This window comes from Topomyia yanbarensis, chromosome 2, assembly GCF_030247195.1.
Source record: "Topomyia yanbarensis strain Yona2022 chromosome 2, ASM3024719v1, whole genome shotgun sequence".
Classification (NCBI taxonomy): domain Eukaryota; kingdom Metazoa; phylum Arthropoda; class Insecta; order Diptera; family Culicidae; genus Topomyia; species Topomyia yanbarensis.
This window is the reverse complement of record NC_080671.1, coordinates 439871916-439891035: the sequence shown is the minus strand read 5'-3', so window position 1 is coordinate 439891035 and position 19120 is coordinate 439871916. Positions and strand designations below refer to the sequence as shown.

Sequence of the window (19120 nt, the reverse complement as noted above, 5' to 3'; positions counted from 1 at the left end):
CTAGACGAAGATCATTTCCCTGATGGATGGAAGAAATAGAAGCTAGTGCTGGCACCTAAACTATGCTAGGAAGTTCTTGCGGAACATTCGTCATATAGACTAATATACATGCTGGATACACTCGAGAACAGAGTTTACAATTTTCGCATTCGTGAACAGAATAAGGCGATATTTCACCTACTTCGACCAGCAATAAAAAAGCAAACATACGATGTAACATTGTTTGCTCTCCAACTTTTCTCGACAAGACAGCATTGGATCTCATCTTTTCGCGGTATAATATGAGACGATATTTTCGCGCCTACTGTAAAACTGCCGAATAACTAATGGTTTCGCAAAAATTCACAAAAATGAGTAGATACAGTAGATACAGATCCTTAGAATGAAAATACTGCAATAATGTTGGGAAATAAATTCTATAATGTAATATATTAATGGTTTTAATTTATCACGAGGTTCGAAGCTGCGAAATTATCACGCTTCCATACTGCATTGTCAGCAAATTCTCGCAATTTCTTGAAAGGTGAAAAGGGGGGGGGGGGGTGCCTACTAAGGATGAAATAGCTGTGCAATAAACTGCTTGTCGTGAGAATGAGCGAATATTTTAGTCTCTGCTCGAGAATCTAATAGACAGGATAACCCTCAACAAATTGCAAACATTTAAGGATGCGATCGTAGATTGTCGGCGGATCATTTCGGATCCTGAAAAGGTTAGTCTGTGAAGGACGCTATTCTGATAGTGTTCGAAAGAGCCTAGACGACGCATAAACAGAAAAGAAATGGAATCGATATTACCCCGTATATTGACGTCAAGAACCACTGCATAAACTAATAATCGCAATCTGCATAATTTTGAGGAGTTATTTTCAAACAGGATTCTTGTCTACGATACAAACGGGGAGCAGAAATATATATGGCTCTATCCTGGGTCAAACGCTTTGCAATAATTGAAATAAAAATGTATAACGGTGTTCTGACACTTTAGCTGCCCTGAGAGTGTAGATTTCGTCGGGTTTGCGGACGACACAGTGGCAACGGTACTGGGAGAGACGCCGGAAGAGGTGTAAATGTTGACGATCACTTCGATTTTACGAAACTCCAGAGATTAAAGAAGACGGACGGATGACATGCTACTTCATATTAGCGCTATTGTGAACATAGTATAACAATCAATCTTAAAATCATCACTACGAAACTGTTCTTAGATGCTATTATACCATTTCTTCGACTAGAGCAGTCATTGTAAAAACAGAGTCCAGTATCTCATACAGTAGATGCAGTCAGTTTTACGATCGTGTTAATAAAGAAATTATTGTTATTTAATTCGCTCTTAAAATGTTGCTTCTCGCGCTTCTTCAGCCTCTTTCCGTCTGCGCATGTGTTGTTCGGTTGGATGTGCTTGGCTAAATACAACAATTTGTAAATCTCTGTTGTATTCAGAGGTTTAATGGTACCGACACAGTTCCCTCGTCCGTTTCCTTCCAGAGTCAGTCAGTAGAGTCAGTGAATGAAAGCGAAACGGTTTGATCGTGTGGTAGGTAGTTGATTGTTGAGTGAATAATTAAATGGGAAGATAAAAAAAATATATATGAGCGACCATTTATTTGTAGCGTGGCAAGACTCCAAAATTCAGGTTGCAGGTTGGATAGTGAAATGGTTCTTTTATTCAATAATGGGTGCAATGCGGGGCGATAACTGAGCAGTTGGATTTAATTTTCTGCCCGACGAGATAAGCAGCTAGAGGGTTTTCGCCTAGTTTATTAATTAGGTGTTGTCCAAGACGTTGTCCGTGTAGGAGTACTGGAACTGTTGTGCCAACAATTTAGTGAAATGAGATATACTATCAGCTAGTTTATATTATCATTATGCATATGTTTATTAGTTGTTGATTGTGGTATAATATAGACGAATTTCGCGCCAACTCAAACAAATGTTGATAGCACCCTCTCAGATTTTAATGAAACTTTCTGTACATGAGAACCTTGTTACAAAAAGCCACTTTGTTTTCCCAAAAATGATCCTGACCCAATTTTTTTCAAATGTTAAAAATGACAAATCCTACAAAAAAATGTTGTAGGAGTGATTTTCACAAAATTAGTCAAATTTTTGAATAAAAATATTGAAAAAATTCTTCATCGACTCCTACACTTTAAAAAATCGATTTTAAACATTTAAAGTCTGTTTACAAAAAAATCCCAACTTTGATTTGGATGAAATTTTGTTCCAAGATAGGTAATTATGTTTTCTACCTACCATCTAAAATTCAAGTTGGGTACTTTCAAGGAAAAAAAGTTATTTGAAAAAAACTTTTCCTTGTCCAAACTGAATTTTTTGTCAGTGTATTTTTTATCGAAAACTAAACCAATGAAAGTCATAATCATCTCAGAATCCAATTTCCCAACTGCTAGTTACATGATACAATCAAAAAGTATCAGTAACAAATTTGGTAGAGCATCTCGGACTGGACTGGAACGAGGCCGAAGGGATTCGTTTAACGGAGATCTGGTACTAGAACACTTAGCGCACTACCAGATATGTTTAATATCGTGATATCCGCCACCACAAGCGCAGAAAGCGCTCTCCACGACTCCAATACGCCGGAGATAGGCATTTTACGTATAATGATTGTACATGACCCGAGATATCACCCGAATGAAGTCATGACCCTCACTCATTCTCTTGGACCAAGGTTTGTTGATACCTTTGGTATTTCATCGCTCCACGAAATTCGCCAGTTTTCGAGCATTCTCTGAGAAGAAATATTTAAAAACTCTTTGAAGCTACGCGATCTTTCATAAATATCACCTTCTAAAGCCCTAATGTCCACCTTCTCATTATCATTCAAATCCAATTGTCCACCTTCTCATTACCCGGAATGGAACTTCTGAAGAATTCAAATTAAGGTAATCTGCTATGATTTTTCAGATAAAGATCTCAAAAACTCCCATGTTTTCTCCAGGAAATACAAAGAGTGCTTTCCATGCTCTGTCAAACGGAGAGCCTCCCGTAACGGTAACGATGTTGGCATGGTTGTTGATAAATAGATATAAAAACATCAGTTTTGTGGAGAGAATGTTGGCAGCACAGCCTCTTTTATGATTGCACTCACCACCACTGTCATAATAATTGACATAAAAGCGATGCATAGCTGTCATCATATGCCAAACGTTCCGTGTATTCCAACCACAGGATGAATCGAATACACAACGTAGGCCCTAGCCACCAGACGAAACATTGTTTCTCTGATGATCCGTCCGTTAACCCGTCGACGGACTGGCGCCAATAATCGCGTTTTGCAGCTTTCATCAAATCTTTCATTGGTATTGTACCTTTCGTGTACAATTCTAAGCAATCTCTGTCCACGACGAAGTAGGAGACTGTTCACAGTTGTTCGCGTCGGGTACTCGTTACGTCTGACCTTTAATCGTAGTGCAAATGCATTGTGTAAAACCTGACGGAAAGGGTAGGGACTGAAATATAGACACATGGGGTTTTTGATGTCCCACGTGGAAATTTCTGCTAGTTTCTAAGATTACCGGAACCAGGAACCACTTACTTCGAACTTGTAACAGCACCCTTCAAGGGACACTCTCAGGCTTTTACGAGGAAGCTTAGAAGAGAAAACTGATTTTTTCTCTTTCGGAGATTTATAGGCACATTAGAAGATGTTCCAACAATGGGATACACAGACTTTCGCTCTTTAATGTAAAACGAAACGTAGAAATTAGTCGTTGTCGGTGGTGTAGCGCTCTTTTGCATTTCTTATCGGAGTATTCCTTAAAGAAATGTTTCATTTTGTCCCCACATAATTTATATGCGGGATATGTCGAGAGATCATGCGGAGTCTCTCCACAGTAGGAAAACTTTTCATGATTCTCTCCGTATTTTCCACAGCGAGCCTTATTTCTACAATAAGTCGCTGTAGGTCCAATTGTTTGCAATGACGGCAGTTTATGCCTCGCGACACAAAAGGGCGAACAGGTAGACTAGCCCCGTGCAAAAGATCATAGTTTGGAAGAGCAGATTCGGCTAAAGGTTCGAAATGAGGGTGATGGAAAATAGGTTGTTTTCATATACTCCTAGAATTTTCACTGGCCAAAGCAAAGGGTTCTTGAAGGAGCGAACCTCATACTTCGCAATTAAGGTCCCTGTTGGAGACTACTCCATTAATCTCTACTTCCTGGGCGGGTACATAGACAAGATACTTCTTCGTACACGGCCAAGTGGTATTTAGTTAAATCTCGCATATATCGATGATGTTGAATGGCTTATTTTTGCCCTCATTCAAGTTTGTTATGAATATATACCAAAATCGTTACTGATACTTTTCGCATGTATCAGGCAACTAGCAGTTGGAAATTGGATTCTGAGATAATTATGACTTTCATTGGTTTAGTTTTCGATAAAAACTGAAAAAATAAAGTCAGTTTGGACAAGGAAAAGTTTTTTTCAAATAGATTTTTTTCCTTGAAAGTGCCCAACTTGAATTTTTGAAGGTAGGTAGGAAACATAATTACCTAGCTTGGAACAAAATTTCATCCAGATCAAAGGTGGTGTTTTTTGTAAATCGACTTTAAATTTTTAAAATCGATTTTTTTCGGTGTAGGAATCGAAATTTATATTTTATTTAAAAATTTAACTAATTTTGTAAAAATCACTCCTACAACATTTTTTGTAAGATTTGTCATTTTTAGACTATAGCCGTCTGAAAAAAATTGGTTAAAAAAGTTTGACCCTTTTCAAAAGACAGTCTAGATCATTTTTGGAAAAACAAAGTTTGCAAAGTGGATTTTTGTGACATAGTTCTCATGTACAGAAAGTTTCATTAAAATCTGAGAGAGTGCTGCCAACTCCGACTACGATTTAGCGCGAAATTCGTCAATAAATTTAAATAATTTTAAAATTCAAATCACTGAAGACCACCTAAACGATTCTAGGTACTTGAATATCATAGGAAATAAATATACAGGTCGGACTCGATTATCCGGGGATTTCAAAAAATCTCACTCCGGATAATCGAATCAAACTTTTTTGTGTTATTTTATGAATTTAAGCTTCATTCGTGGAGAAATTGGAAATAAAATGTCGAGGGTAAATTTTCCCATTATGGTTAATGTAAATGTACCTATTTTAGCCCTAGTCAATTTTTCAGGATTTCAAGGTGAGATTTGTCTATTCAGTTGGTTTTGATATATTATTTATATTTGTAACTAGTTAACGGTGTATAGAAGCATAGGTGTGTCTTTTGCAATACAGGTCAAACTCGATTACCCGGGGCTTCAATTTTCCAGGTTTTATGATTCGATTACTCGTGTACTAGAAAAAAATAAAGTAAGTAAGCTGGGGGTCGTCTGTTTCTTGACTCCAGTTTAATTTACGTGGTGGTGACACATATCACAGCTAACGCTTCTTTTAACGCTCATTTAGTTGACCAATGTCGTTCCGAATTGTCAGGTGATCACTACGCATGTATTCTTCGCAAACTCTCCCACTCATGTTTGTCACCAGCGAAAAACTACAAAAGGATATGTAGATGATGGGTTCCCGGCTGTCTCGGCGAGAAGTACTGCTGGCGTCCTTCTTACATAGCCTAACATCCATCTTTGCTTGAGCTACCCAAGAATTGTAATCGCCTCCGCCTCACCTCGTATCAGAATCTAGTTAACCCTTTCTTAACCAACTTTTTTCTACTGCGTATAGGGTTCCAAAGCTATTTTTCCCTAGAACTGTTGGCGACATGAAACTAGAAAAATCTGGTTTAATAAAGATAGGTGCTTGTTTCGCGGTGCTAGAAGCTGCTTAATATTTACCTTACGATCTAGTTCAATTACATGAATATGTTGCATGCAGTCTAAATTAGAACATTTTACGCCACGAAAATATTCCAAAATTTCATTTTCACCATTAACCCTCAAAAAGGCAAGCTAAAATTGTGACTTCAAGAAGCATCGCTCCTAAGACCCAATGAAATCAAAAGCCTCTTTTTTGTCGTTTTATCAGTGAGAGAATCGAAAGCCCGAAAACGCCCAATTATTTGTATACCAAATTTCAAGTTCATTGAAACTGGAGAACTGTAACTAGCCGGGCCCCTGAGACCCCATGCCATTTTGAGAATAAACAGAAAGTATCCCTGGCAGCACTGCTTCAGCGGAACCCAATCAGATTAATTGTAATAACTTCTGTTCTACTGATAGTATTTATAACCGCTATATAAGCATAAGTCATAATCTTCAGCAGAATTATATTTTGAGAAAGATTTCACCAGACCTCTAAGAAGCTTTTCTCTAGAATCCTGCACCAAAATTCAGAGAAAAAAACTCGTAGAAATACGGATAAGGATTTAATCGAAATTCTGAAAAACATTCCATTTGAATGCTAGGGAAACTTCGATAAGAATCCTCTGTAAAGTATTCAAACAGAATCCTGAGAAGCATGATATCATTATCCCAACAGAGTGCCAGAAACCGACTGAGCAAAGTAGGTATAAAGATATTTTATGTGTTAAAAAGGCCTGCAGTAACCGATATGTGTATTACTAGAAAAATGTACTTTCAGTTTAAAATTAAAAAGTTGCGTATTTGGTAACACTGCCGTTAAAAGTTTTTTTTCTAAATTCCTTGAATAAATCCTTCCAAAAACATCTCGCTGATAATTCAGTACCAGAGATATAAACCGAAGAAAAACATTTTTTTAAACAATTTGTAAAAGTAAAAGTGTTGCCATGGACCGAGGGGTGGTTCAATTGCACAATAATTTAGGTCAACAATTTAGGTCATTGGCTCTAGCTGAACAATTTCTTCGAAACTAGTATCAATCCGAGAAGGTCGATTCCAAGTTTTGGTTTTTCTTGGGCACTTTACCCCGACTATTTTTTTTTATTGGAGACGGACCACTGTGACCAATATTTAGATCTATAGTGGTATGCCCCTTCCTTAATCTAAGTGTTATATCAACTATGACATATCACTATTGATGAATGATTGTCTTTATTGAAATACACACTCTTCCCAACTAGGCACTACACTTCGGATGAAGTTTATTACCTGTTTGGGATTTGCAGTCCAAATATCAAAAGGCTCCAGTGTTTCTTACCGAGGACTCTAAGTCTGCGTTGCATCAGTGCACTGCATTCGCAGAGCAAATGCTGTGATGTTTCACTTTCTGATCCGCAGATGCGGCATGTATCGTTTGTAAGTTTACAAATCTTCATAAGATGATATTTACTCGGGCAGTGTCCTGTAAGTAGTCCTGTCATGATGCATAGTTCTTTTGACGTAGGACTACGTCTTTGTTTTCGATATGGGGGTGCACTCTGCAAATTCTACAAAAATGGTATGTAACGAAAAGTGGTCCACGATAAATTTTCAAATTTTTTGCACAAATCGCCCTGAAATACTTCTAAGAATAGATTCCAAAAGAGAAACCCAAAGATTTTTGATATCATAGCATTAAAAAAATAAATAATATGCAACCTTGTCAAAATATCGCGCATTAACACACAGAAGATAGCGCTTCCCAAGCCCTGTACGACGGATTGGTGTACCTAGCTCGCTACGCTTCTATGAATGACGTCATCATCGACTATTTAAAGAACGGACTTGGCCAGACACGCTCAGTTCCCTGTTGAACGGCTGGCGAAGCAGATCACTGCGCTGTGTTTTTTACAGCCAGTGTAGCTGAGTTAGAAGTCCGTTACACTGGCTGTGGAGGGACGCTACACTGTGTCGTCCAACAGGCGACCGCTCCAACTGCTTCCTAAATGCCGCTGTAATGTTGCCAGTAAATTTTTTTTTAACTAGCACATGTATTTGCTTTTTGCGCTTGAAATTAAGTAATGTAGTGGTAGTAATAAGCTTCCCATTTTGGTTTAAACGCAAGGACAGTTTTTAAAATAGGATTTGATTAATTAATTTAGCTCATCCCAGCAATTTTATCAATTCTGTAATTTAAAAGGAATTTTACGGAACTTGGTGAATTTGGTCCCACTTGCAACTGGTATAATTAACCTGCACAAAGTGTTGCATAACGCAGGGCTGTTTTTGGAACAAAATATGTTATCATTCAGCCCTTCGCTATGCAAAATCACGATTTTATGACAGATGGGCTAAGCGTGGCCGTTTCTTTCAATCGGGAATGGCCGCGTTGAATTTTGGTGAAATGCGCTAATAGTGCCGTGGTGGTACTAGTTGTCTCTTTCGCTCTACCCATCATCATCAGCGTTGACTCATTTTGCATTGTGCGCTTGGGTTCAATGTTTAGGGCGAATGTGTTGGTAGGTAGGGGAACTGGCGTGAACACGATAAGCAAAGTCATTATTTTCTAACTAATAAGTGAATGAGATATTACAATCACCTTATATGTTTCTTGTTAGACATGTTTTGTACATATCTGGTAAAAATACGTCGTCATAAACACATTTTTTCAAACATGATTCTTGATTTCTAAACATGTCCAAAAATGAGACATGTTTATAGCGAGTGGGTAAATTGAACACGTGGCGGTGGTAAAATGAACAGCTTCTGGTGACTTGCAAAATGTCCTGTATGTATGCAATGCGCAGCCTTGGAAAGCATTTTTCCGATCAATGCTAATATCCCAACAAATCATGAGCTTTGCATACACACAGGGCATTTGGCAGGCTAAAAAAATGTCACGGAAGAATTGAATTTTCATGACGTAATATTAACCATTTTACAATCCTGTGGCATCGAAACACATCTACAAACTTAGGGTTATCCAAGGGTGTTTGAACTTTTAGGATCTGTTTGAGAGCAACTAGAAAGCTTGGTCTATACATGAGATGTGATTATATTGTCTAAAATTTGATTTTTCTTCACCGGTCCGGGTATTTTTCCCACACACTAAGTACTAAGAAAATAAATATTTTACATTAAGTAGTATAGTCCTACGTCTACAGTTCGTGCAACCCCATAGGGCTGCACCTTGTAGTTTTTTATTTAATCTAAGCAATTCCAGGCTTTTTTTATCGTTAGGTGAAATAAATTTCTTTGATTGTCGCAGTCCACTTATGGTACTCCAATTGTTATTTATAGCTGCGATCTCCTACTTTTTCAGCTCCATTTTGAGGGCACACGATGAGACTCCACAGAATGGTTCTGGTCCGATAAAATTAGTGGAAGACCCTCTTCTTGCTAAATCATCGGCTTTTTCATTCCCTGCAACTCCACAATGTCCTGGAACCCAGTACAAATTGACCTGATTTTTCTCCGCCAATTGTCGGAGTGCAAGGATGCACTCTCATACTAGTTTTGAGCGACATGTAGGAGCCCTTAGGGCATTTACTGCTGCTTGACTGTCTGAGAAAATGCAGATATTTGCATACCGGTATCTTCTCTTCAAGCATACATAGGTACATTCTAGAATGGCATATATTTCTGCTTGAGAAACTGTCGGCCAGTATCCCATGGGAATACTAGTGTTTATTCCTGGTCCTGTAACACCAGATCCCGTCAAATGGTTCATTTTAGACCCATCTGTGTAGAAAATTACTGAGCCTGGACGGAGAATAGGGCTACCTTGTTCCCAGGTTGACCGTTCAGACTCATTAATTTTGTAGGGAGTTTCAAAGTTCGGCATTACCTGTAGCCAATCTTCGTTTGTAATGACAAGGTTATTTATAGGGAAATCTTTCAGAACCGCAAGGTGTCCTGTTAAGTCTCCAGTTAATAATTTTTTATGACGAGTTATTTTCAATGCGCTTTTTACTGCTTCTAATTTTATCGTCTGATGAAGCGGAAGGAGGTGCAGCATTAGGGTGGGACAAAAAATAGATTCCAGCTCCGAGCAACTTTTTAGGTACCATTTGGGCCCTAGAACAACTGTGCAAATTCTTAGCTCAATCGGTGAAACTATATTTTTGCGCCCACTGTTTAAAGTTTACATGGGATTTTGTATGGGAAAGTTAACTTTTACAAAATAATTCCTCCAGGAGTCGCCCATTACTTCCTAAAAATAAATCGTTATGTGGTTTGTATAGGAAATTTAACAAAGAAAAAAAGTCTCGAAAACCACGAAACGATCTGATGCTTGAGAAAAAAGTTATTAAGCAGAAACCGATTGATGCTCTGACGATTGATAAAATATTCATTTTTTCTAGCACCACTGCTGTTGGTTGTCCAATTATACGCAATTTTGTTTTAATCCTCTCTTAACGTATCTAAATCATTTATCTATACTATTTGGCCACTTCGCAAGGTTTTGAGGGATAAATTGAGGCTTCTTTTGTACATAATACGAGTAAGTTAAACAATTTGTATATAATAAAACCGTCAGAAGCAGTGATGCTATGAAAAGTGAAATTTTCATCAATCTTCAGGGCATTAATTTGTTTTTGCTTAATAACTTTTTCCACTAGCATCAGATCGTTTTTCAGTCTTCTAGACTTTGTTTTCTTGACAAATTTCCTATAAAAATCAGACATATGTTTATTTTTAGGAGATAACGGGCGACTCTTGGAAGAATTAATTTGCAAAAGACAATTTTCCCATATAAAATCCCATGTAAACTTTAAACCGTGGGCGCAAAAATATAGTTTCACCGATCGAGCTAAAATTTTTTAGAGTTGTTCTGGGAGCTAAATGGGACCCAAAAAGTTACTCGGAGCGAAATTTTATTTTTTTCATATAACCATGTCCCACTCTATGCAGCATTGCATCTAGTGCCTTCGATGGAGTACTTCGCATGGCACCGGTTATCGCTCCACAAGCAAGCCTTTGAAGTTTACCTAGCTTTTTTGAGTTGATGTCTCTTTTGTTTTAGGCCACCAAACTAGCGAGGCATATGTTATTCTTGGCTTGACAATTGTGGAGTATAACCAGTAAACCATACTAGGTCTGAGACCCCATTTTTTACCGAATGTTCTACTGCACACCCAAAGAGCACTAGTTGCCTTGCTTATAACCTGCTCAATGTGTGCATTCCAGTTTAGTTTTTTATCTAGTATCAATCCCAGATACTTTACCTCAGAGGACAATTCAATTACTGTTCCGTTGCGCAAAAGTGTTGACAAAGAATATTTCCTTTTTCGAGTAAATGGGATTATGATTGTTTTGGAGGGATTTATGTTCAAGCCCTCCTTTTTACACCACTTCAAAGTGAAGTTTAATGCAGATTGTATTCTATTTGAGATAACAGTGTCAAATTTTCCCCTCACGAGGATTACAACATCATCTGCAAATCCAATCACTTCGTATCCCATTTCAGGTAATGATTTCAATAGTTCGTCTACAGCCAATGAACACAATAAGGGCGATAGAACTCCGCCTTGAGGGCATCCCTTATTTGTTTTCATAGTCAGTGTCGTGTTTCCAAGCGTGCTAGTTACGTCACGTTTTATTAGTATCGCGTTGATCCAATTTATTGTGTAGATATCGAACCCATGTTTCCTCATAGCATTCTGCATTGAGCTATGAGATGCATTGTCGAAAGCTCCCTCTATGTCGAGAAAGGCAGCCAGTGAAATTTCTTTTGTTACGATAGAATTCTCCAGTTTTCCGATCAGCATGTGTAACGCATCTACTGTTGATTTGTTATTTCGATATGCGAATTGAAACTTGCTCAGTGGAGATTGTTTCAAATATTCTGATTTAATGTGTAGGTCCATCATTTTCTCCATTATTTTTAGAAATGTGGAGGTCAAGCTGATTGGTCTAAAAGATTTTGGAAGTGATTTATGCCCCGACTAACCCATATATAAACTATTTTTGAGGTTGGTCAAAATTTGAGAGGAGGTTAACCCTAGACCCCCCCCCCCCACATTTCCCGAAAAAGTTCTATTGCCTTCAATGATCGAATTACCACTATAATCAGACAATCTAGATGAAATTTGATTATTTTTCAAAACACCCGGATAATCGAATCATTTTCCCCGGATAATCGAATCACGGATAATCGAATCCCCGGATAATCGAGTCCGACTTGTATGTCCAATTAAATATCTCATTGTAAGAATATGGTGCAGAATATAAACATTGTCAATTTAAACTATTTATGGAATTTGCGTTTAGGATTCTTCTCATCAGAATCCGACACAAACTTAGTGAAAGGACTATGCTAGCGCCGGATTGACGCTAGTCCCAAAAAACGGAGACACTAATTGTGTTCCGGACCAAACCCCTAGCCAAGCGTAATGTCCCACAAGAAAAGGAGTTCATTTTTAAGCTGATGAGGACTGTCGTAATCGAAACATTTGGTTTGGCTCAGTTCAGGAACACAATTATTTTGTCTCCGTTTTTTGGGCGCTAGTTTAGTCATGTCACTAAGTTAGTCAAATTCTGATGAGATGAAGTCGAAACGCAAATTCCATAACTAGTTTAATTATAGGATTTGTGCTCTTAACGCGCAAATGTGGCTTTAAACAATTTTCTCCTTAGTGGGGAAAAATAGGCAAATCCACTTGGGAGAAATATAGCATAGTGCAGAAGGAGAAATATAGCATAGTAAATTTTTTAGGAAACTAATGTACACAGGTGGTCAAATAACGCCGCTAGTCCAAATGACGCGGCAACTGACCAAAAATACATCGGCGATCCCGTAGATCTACTGAAAATTCCGTAGGGTGGTGTGCGTTGTGTAAACGAAAAACCACGAACGAATGATAGATTGCACGAAGGGTAAGCAGCGGCGGCGAAACACTTTACGCCCGAGTAGGTAGAAAGCATAGGGTGAGGGATCCTGCAAATGGATGTGATCCTTGAAAATTCTTTATAAGAATTGACAGAATCAGCGCAAAACAAATATTTTTTAATACGAGAGCTGTAGGATTATACGCAAAAATGCTTTTACTTAAATATGATTTATTTGAGAAAGACAAAAAAGCGTTCTCCAATTCTTCAATATATTATAGGCAAAAGTATAGCCTTTTAAATGCAATCAAAATTATTAATTTTTGTTTGTCCCCTTTTGAGATATCGACATTTGAAAAGGGCGTATTTTTAAGTGAAAATTAAGTATAACTTTTGAACCCGACAAGATAAAATTTTTCTTTCTTCAGCAAAAGTTGCCTCTAATCATGCTATAAAAGTACACTGAAGGGTACTTTTGTGAGAAAAATCATATTAAAAGACTGTACGGAGAAAACTGCTTTTTTGAGAGACACCCTAAATTATGATATGGAACTCACTATAAAATGAAAACGGTTTGAGATACAAAGTTAATATCTTCAACAAAGTTGCTCAGAATTGATTGTTCTACAATATTGCAGAAGAAAGTATCATTCTCTCTGAACTATAATTTGAAATAATATCTACAACTTTGACATTTTAAGGACCACCCTAAAACCGTTTCAGACAAAAGATGCAGTTTGTCACGCACAATAGATGTATCTAAGACACCAAATCTCTAAACCTAAAGATGAATCCGTTAACAATTGTTTCCCGCTAATTTCGCTTCCTGGACCACTGTGCAGGCGCCACAATTTATTCATTCTATCCCTTCAAACAGCAGTAGGCGCAGCAATCGTAATTCGTATCTCAGCTCTTCAGTAAACCAATTCAGTGACGTTTCTTCTCCAGTGTTAGTCAGCGTCCGTGTGCCGGTGGTATGAGTGAGAGGGACGAATTTCGCAAATAGCATTTGAGAAATGAAAGAAGCAAACGAACAATGAAACGAGACAGTACCGCGCCCACCTCTAGTTCAATGTCGACAATGCGGCCCCGGTGAAGCATTGAAATCAATTTGGAGTATTATTGACCCAATTAAAACCGATTGAAACAGCAATTTTACAATTAGCGACCACTTTGCGAGAAGCTGCGGGGCCGCACGTGGCGGCAGTGCTGCGGCGGTGGGTGCCTGCTGATCAAGGTGAACAGTGCGAAGAATGGATGGATCGAACAAAAAGCTTGACTGGAGAGCTCTCGTTTGTTGGAGTGATGGACGCATTGTACCGGCAGAGAGATAGCGAGAGTATACGTGTTCTCTGTCGAGTACTTAAAATGGTAGCAATCAGCACTCACCTGGTCGAATCCTTGCAGCGGCTGATTATTGTTATTGCTGCTGCTGTTGCTGCTGGTAGTGGTGGTGGAACCAGTTCCGTTGCTCCCGCTTGCCGACGTCTGTCCACCGGCCGCCTGACTCGATGCACTTCCATTAATGGCTTCCGGACCGTTTCGATTGCTGACCGTACTGGGCCCGCCTCCTGCATCACCGTTCCCGGGTCGGATCCCAGGGGGTCGATCGATTGCCACCGTCGCGGCGCCGTTCCCGCTGCTGGATGTACTGCCACCGTTCCCCACAGTGCTGCTACCCGGTCCACTGATGGTCATTTCTGCTGCCGTACCGGTGGTTACATAGTCGAAAAAATCCGTCTTTCCCAGATCTTCAGGCCGAAACGTTTCACTTATGTCCATGCCCGATGAAGTCATTATGCCATTCGAGATGATTTCCAACATAAATATGTCCGATTGCACTTTGATTGCTTCGCAAAAGGAATTAAGTAAAGGCTAACCGAGCCCCAAATCCCCGACGAAACAACTAAACGAACTCGCTCCGTTCCATGCCTTCTCGGGCGATGAGCAGGAACGGATTGAGATTGGTAAAATTTAAACGTTTTTAAATTGAGTCGGGTATTTTCGCATGCCGCCCCGATTTGAAGCTATCGAAATTAACGGCGTCGGTTGGATGATGCGAGGAAGAAGCAGGATCGATTTTTCTGGCAGTCGAAGGGCAGCGATGCATTTTTTGTCGTGTCAAATCGAGATCGTCTGAAAGGAGAGAAGGATTGAAACAGTTATTAAACGAAATGCTAATGAGTGGGAATTTTTAAAAATGTTTAATTTGGTGAATTCATGGAAGACAGTTTGATTGCTGCTCGAAAAGAGGCTTGACGGTTTCGAACAGTGCTGCCAGATATGTACGGAAAAAGACGTGTGTGTTAATATCTACTGGTCGTCCATCGGAACGCCACAACGTTCAATTGACGTGTGGCCTGCTGGGTTATTGTTATTATTAGCATAAACTGTTACCTTAACGGCCGCACGCTCTCTGCTATTTTAATGGCTAATAAAAGAGTACGTGATGCGTTCCGCTTGATTAGGGCGTGCTACCTGATCGATCTTCCTCCTCATCGAGGGATACAGTTCGTGTCGGGGAGCGGGTGACAGTTTGTTAATATAAATACAACATTGTACCTTTTTCCCTTCTACCTCGTACAACCAGCGTGAGAACAGCTACTTTGCATGCAATAAATTATCACTTGTATTTGCTGTAGCTGACTTGGCGTGTTTTGTTTACTTTAAACTATACAACAGTGTATACACTTGCCAACTTTACGTGCCCACCGCCCAGCACCACACCACACCAACGCGGTTTTGGTTGCGGCGCTATTCACCATGCTTACTATGATTGTTTACCCAGCAGCCAGCTCCAACAGTTGCGCGCGCCCGCCGTTTCGAGTCTCGTTGCAGGTGAGTGCCTTTTGTTTACATTATTGTTATCGATTTGTTTATGTGCACTGTTCACCCTAATTCTTCTGTTGTGCTTTGCTTTGGGTGCGTGAGCGATTTGGTTTGTTGGATATTCTACGAACAGGCGGTTGTAGTTAAATAATGGTAGCAAGCAAAAGTGGTTGAACAGAAAAGAATTAAGATTTCTTGTGTTATTTTTTAACGCGAACAGGTTATATTTTCGTTTTCTGATAATACCTGTAATCAGCAAATATCGGGTATGTCTGGGATTCCACCTCTAAGTTGTAACTGAACCAAATGTCTACTAATCCCTTCCAAAGAAAACGCAAGATAGCGGAAACTATTAAGTGATTTTAGAACCCCTCGTTGTTTCGAACAAAAACATGGAAACGTTGTGTACAACAAGTATACGAAGGTCGAATAAGAGCAGTAATAATTACTTGGTGACAAAACTTGCACAAGGCTGCTGTACATAAAGTGAAAGAAGAATTCGCTACAAAATTCTTGTTTGGCAAGCGAACTGCGGATGTGGCAAATATTCAGTTCTTCATCACATCTGGGACCGTCAACCGATAATCCTACATGTAATCCGTCAAAAGTGATTTCTGAACTTTTTGATGTTTCATGAAGGTTCTATACTTTCTCGGTCGGATTTTGCATCTTTCACTGTCCCGTCTAAGATTGATATAGCGCCAATAATTTTATTTTTAATCTACACACACGCTTATATTAAAGTTATTTTAGACCGACATATCATGTGTTTGGAAGTGTCACATAAATCTTCTCTACCTTTACCTTAAATCTGACAAAAGAAGTCTCTGCGTGACTTTGAGGAACCTTGGACATTTGACGACCTATATCGAGTGTAACATTTTTTTGATTGATCCCAATATGCATGCAACGAAAAAATTTAAAATTTGTTCTACAACCAATATATTTTTTGAACAAGTGAAACTCTACTTAAAAGTTTTTTTTGATGATTTGCTTAGTGTTACAGAAAGAAATAAATCGATCGAAAAAGTATGCGCATTGAATATTTACGATGTGAATTTATTCTATTTTGTGATTCAACATTGCATGGCACCGAAATGATCACCACAAGTTTTCTTTTGATCAGTTTTCAAAAAAATTACTAAAATCGGTTGTCGGCACCCCATTTTTTGTGGCATATATTCTCAATAACCTAATCAATATGTGTATTTTGGAACGGGCTTTACGAACAGATACTAGAGAACGATCTTTGGCACCATTCTGAAAACCAGGAAGGCGACTTCCGGTTTAGCGTTTTACATTTACATAAAGAAAGCCCACCTGGTCCTGTTTTCACTGCTAAGTAGCACTGTATATACCAGATTGTCACGACCAGATAATTTTGTGGGGGGAGCTCTGGGTTACCCTGTAGCCCCCCTCCCCCTTTGACTAACTTCTATCTGATCTGTCTGAAGCTTTGATAAAAACCTGTTTTAATCCACCTAGTGGTGTAATTGTGCCTTTCTCATTTCTTTAAACTATGAGTGGCTGGTTATGTTCGTTTCAATTATTGAAACATCTACTACATTCTTAGTACACTTTACACCTACACACAATAGTTTGCCAGCCACGAGCCTGATGAGCTATGTGTCGACGGTGAAACACTTGAAACAAAAAAAAATATCATACTTTATTAGCCTAATCAGCATTAGTTCAATGTTGTCTTTCTGCTAACTACGAACGAATCACTCCACAGCTTAATTCGGAATGTCTTGTGCTGTAGCGGTGGTATAAAGATGATGGGGTTGAAAGGGGAAGGGGTATGAGTGATGGATGGGGTGGTGGCTTGGGGGGGGATGCAATGAGGGGTGATCTAAGGGGAATTTAAATTGGCGATGACCGGTGAGGGGGAGGGGGGGTGTAAATCTCTCCTGTTAAAACCCAGAAACCTTATGTCAATGCCGGGATTAGGTTGACGATTTTTAGAGTGATTGCATATCCTCTATATGAGAAAGGCAAAAAGCTGACAATTAGCTAAAATATATATTTTCGAAATCTGAACGAATCTGATTTTTTTCAGATTTTGATAAATTTAAAGCTGACAAGTCCATACAAGTTACAAATAGTGTTATAACTAGTGTATTAGTAAAAGATTGCAGATTTAAAATAACTCATTTACTCCTTTTATAAACTGGCTGGCCCGAAACAGAACAAAGTCGAATATGATTTTTAATTATTAGAGTTGTTTGAAACACTCAAAAAACATCAATTTGAAAGAACAATGTGAACAATGGACTAGTACGCTATGGACGTGTGTGGCAAAGATCTATTTTGCGGAGAGTACAGTCGCAATGAGACGAGAAGGTATTTATGGAACATTGTTGTCATGTTGTTGTACCATTACATGGTTTTATTGATAGATAATAGTGAAGATCCGCTTTTATCAGCCCACGATTTTGTCAGCCTCATATTGATAGTTGGTAGTTTGATAAGCTCTAGCAGACGAACCAAGTCGAATTCGAGTAAATTTTTTTTTGAGCATATTTTTCTTATCTTAGAGATCCCTAATAAGAAAAAATCCAAATTTTAATTTTCTTTTCAATTTTGCGCTGTCTGACCCTATTAAGTGAAATTTAAACTAAATAATCGGAAAGGATTATTAAGCTATATCTAGGGACTAAAGAAGAATATTTTAAGAACTTCGGTTGTTAAAAAGAAAGAAAAATATATGTCCCGATTTTGTCAATATCCCCGTTTTAATAGCCTAAAATTCACCAAACGGATCTTCACTGTATTAGAATTGTCTAAGATTGATGCAAGTTATTATGAAAATTCTGCTAGTTAACTTGAGTGCTTAGGCTACAGAATTTGCGAAGTTAAAGGCTGATGAAGTACTATATCTGATAGTCGACACAAAGCTAACGAGGCATAAATACTTATTAATTTGCGCATAAGTAGTAGAAAGGCGCCTTTTAATATTTGGCTAGATTATAATAGAAGCGCTTTTTCTAATGATACTTCGAGTTTTCCGATCTGTATTCCTCACATCCTTGCTCTCATTTGAGTACTATGGCTCTAAATTTTCATAACTTTCCCTACCCAACCCAGTAATCTTAAGCTAATTAAATGTCGTTAAAATGTAAAAAAGTGTTATACCTAAATCGAAAATACAGCTAAGAAATCAACCGAATTGAGGCTAGCCAAAACATACAATTAATAAAATCGTCGATTAAAACCAACAAACGATACCGAGTTGATAGCTGAATGTCATAGTAAGAATGTCGATAGATTCTATCATCTTATATAAAATTTATAGTAAAAATAAGTTACAGTTCACTAAAGTACGTTGAAATCTAATCCGTAAGAACCGAATTGCGATAATGAAATCGAATAGTTTATTTATGTGTTCTCTTTCGTATTCATTACCAACTATTGGCAAAACTTATATCATAAAAATAGCAAAATCAATTTACCACTATAAGATGAATTGATCTGATCTTTTCGATATCAAATTTGAGCTCAGCGACTCCAAATTCACTTATGGCTATGGAACGAAATTCTCTAAAAATGTATATGGCGGATGAAGAAAATATAGGTCAAAGTGGAGGGAGGGGGGCGTTGATGTAGAAAGAGATGGCGTGAGGGGGGGCTGATGGAGTATGCAACACCCAACAGCATATTATACCCTCCATTTGAGATTTGGTTTACGAAAATCCGTTCAGTCATCA

General features: G+C 38.5%; 1 protein-coding gene across 2 annotated transcripts in view; it reads right to left on the bottom strand.

Annotated features, from left to right (window-relative positions):
- The window catches only part of LOC131685585 (zinc finger protein sens), a 570390-nt gene that overhangs the window by 32895 nt on the left and 518375 nt on the right, over window positions 1–19120 (bottom strand). For both annotated transcript variants that reach the window (XM_058969425.1, XM_058969426.1), the window contains one exon: window positions 13974–14720. In XM_058969425.1, coding sequence (XP_058825408.1) covers window positions 13974–14408 — 435 coding nt within the window. In that variant the 5' untranslated portion in view covers window positions 14409–14720. The remainder of the gene's footprint in view (window positions 1–13973; window positions 14721–19120) is intronic.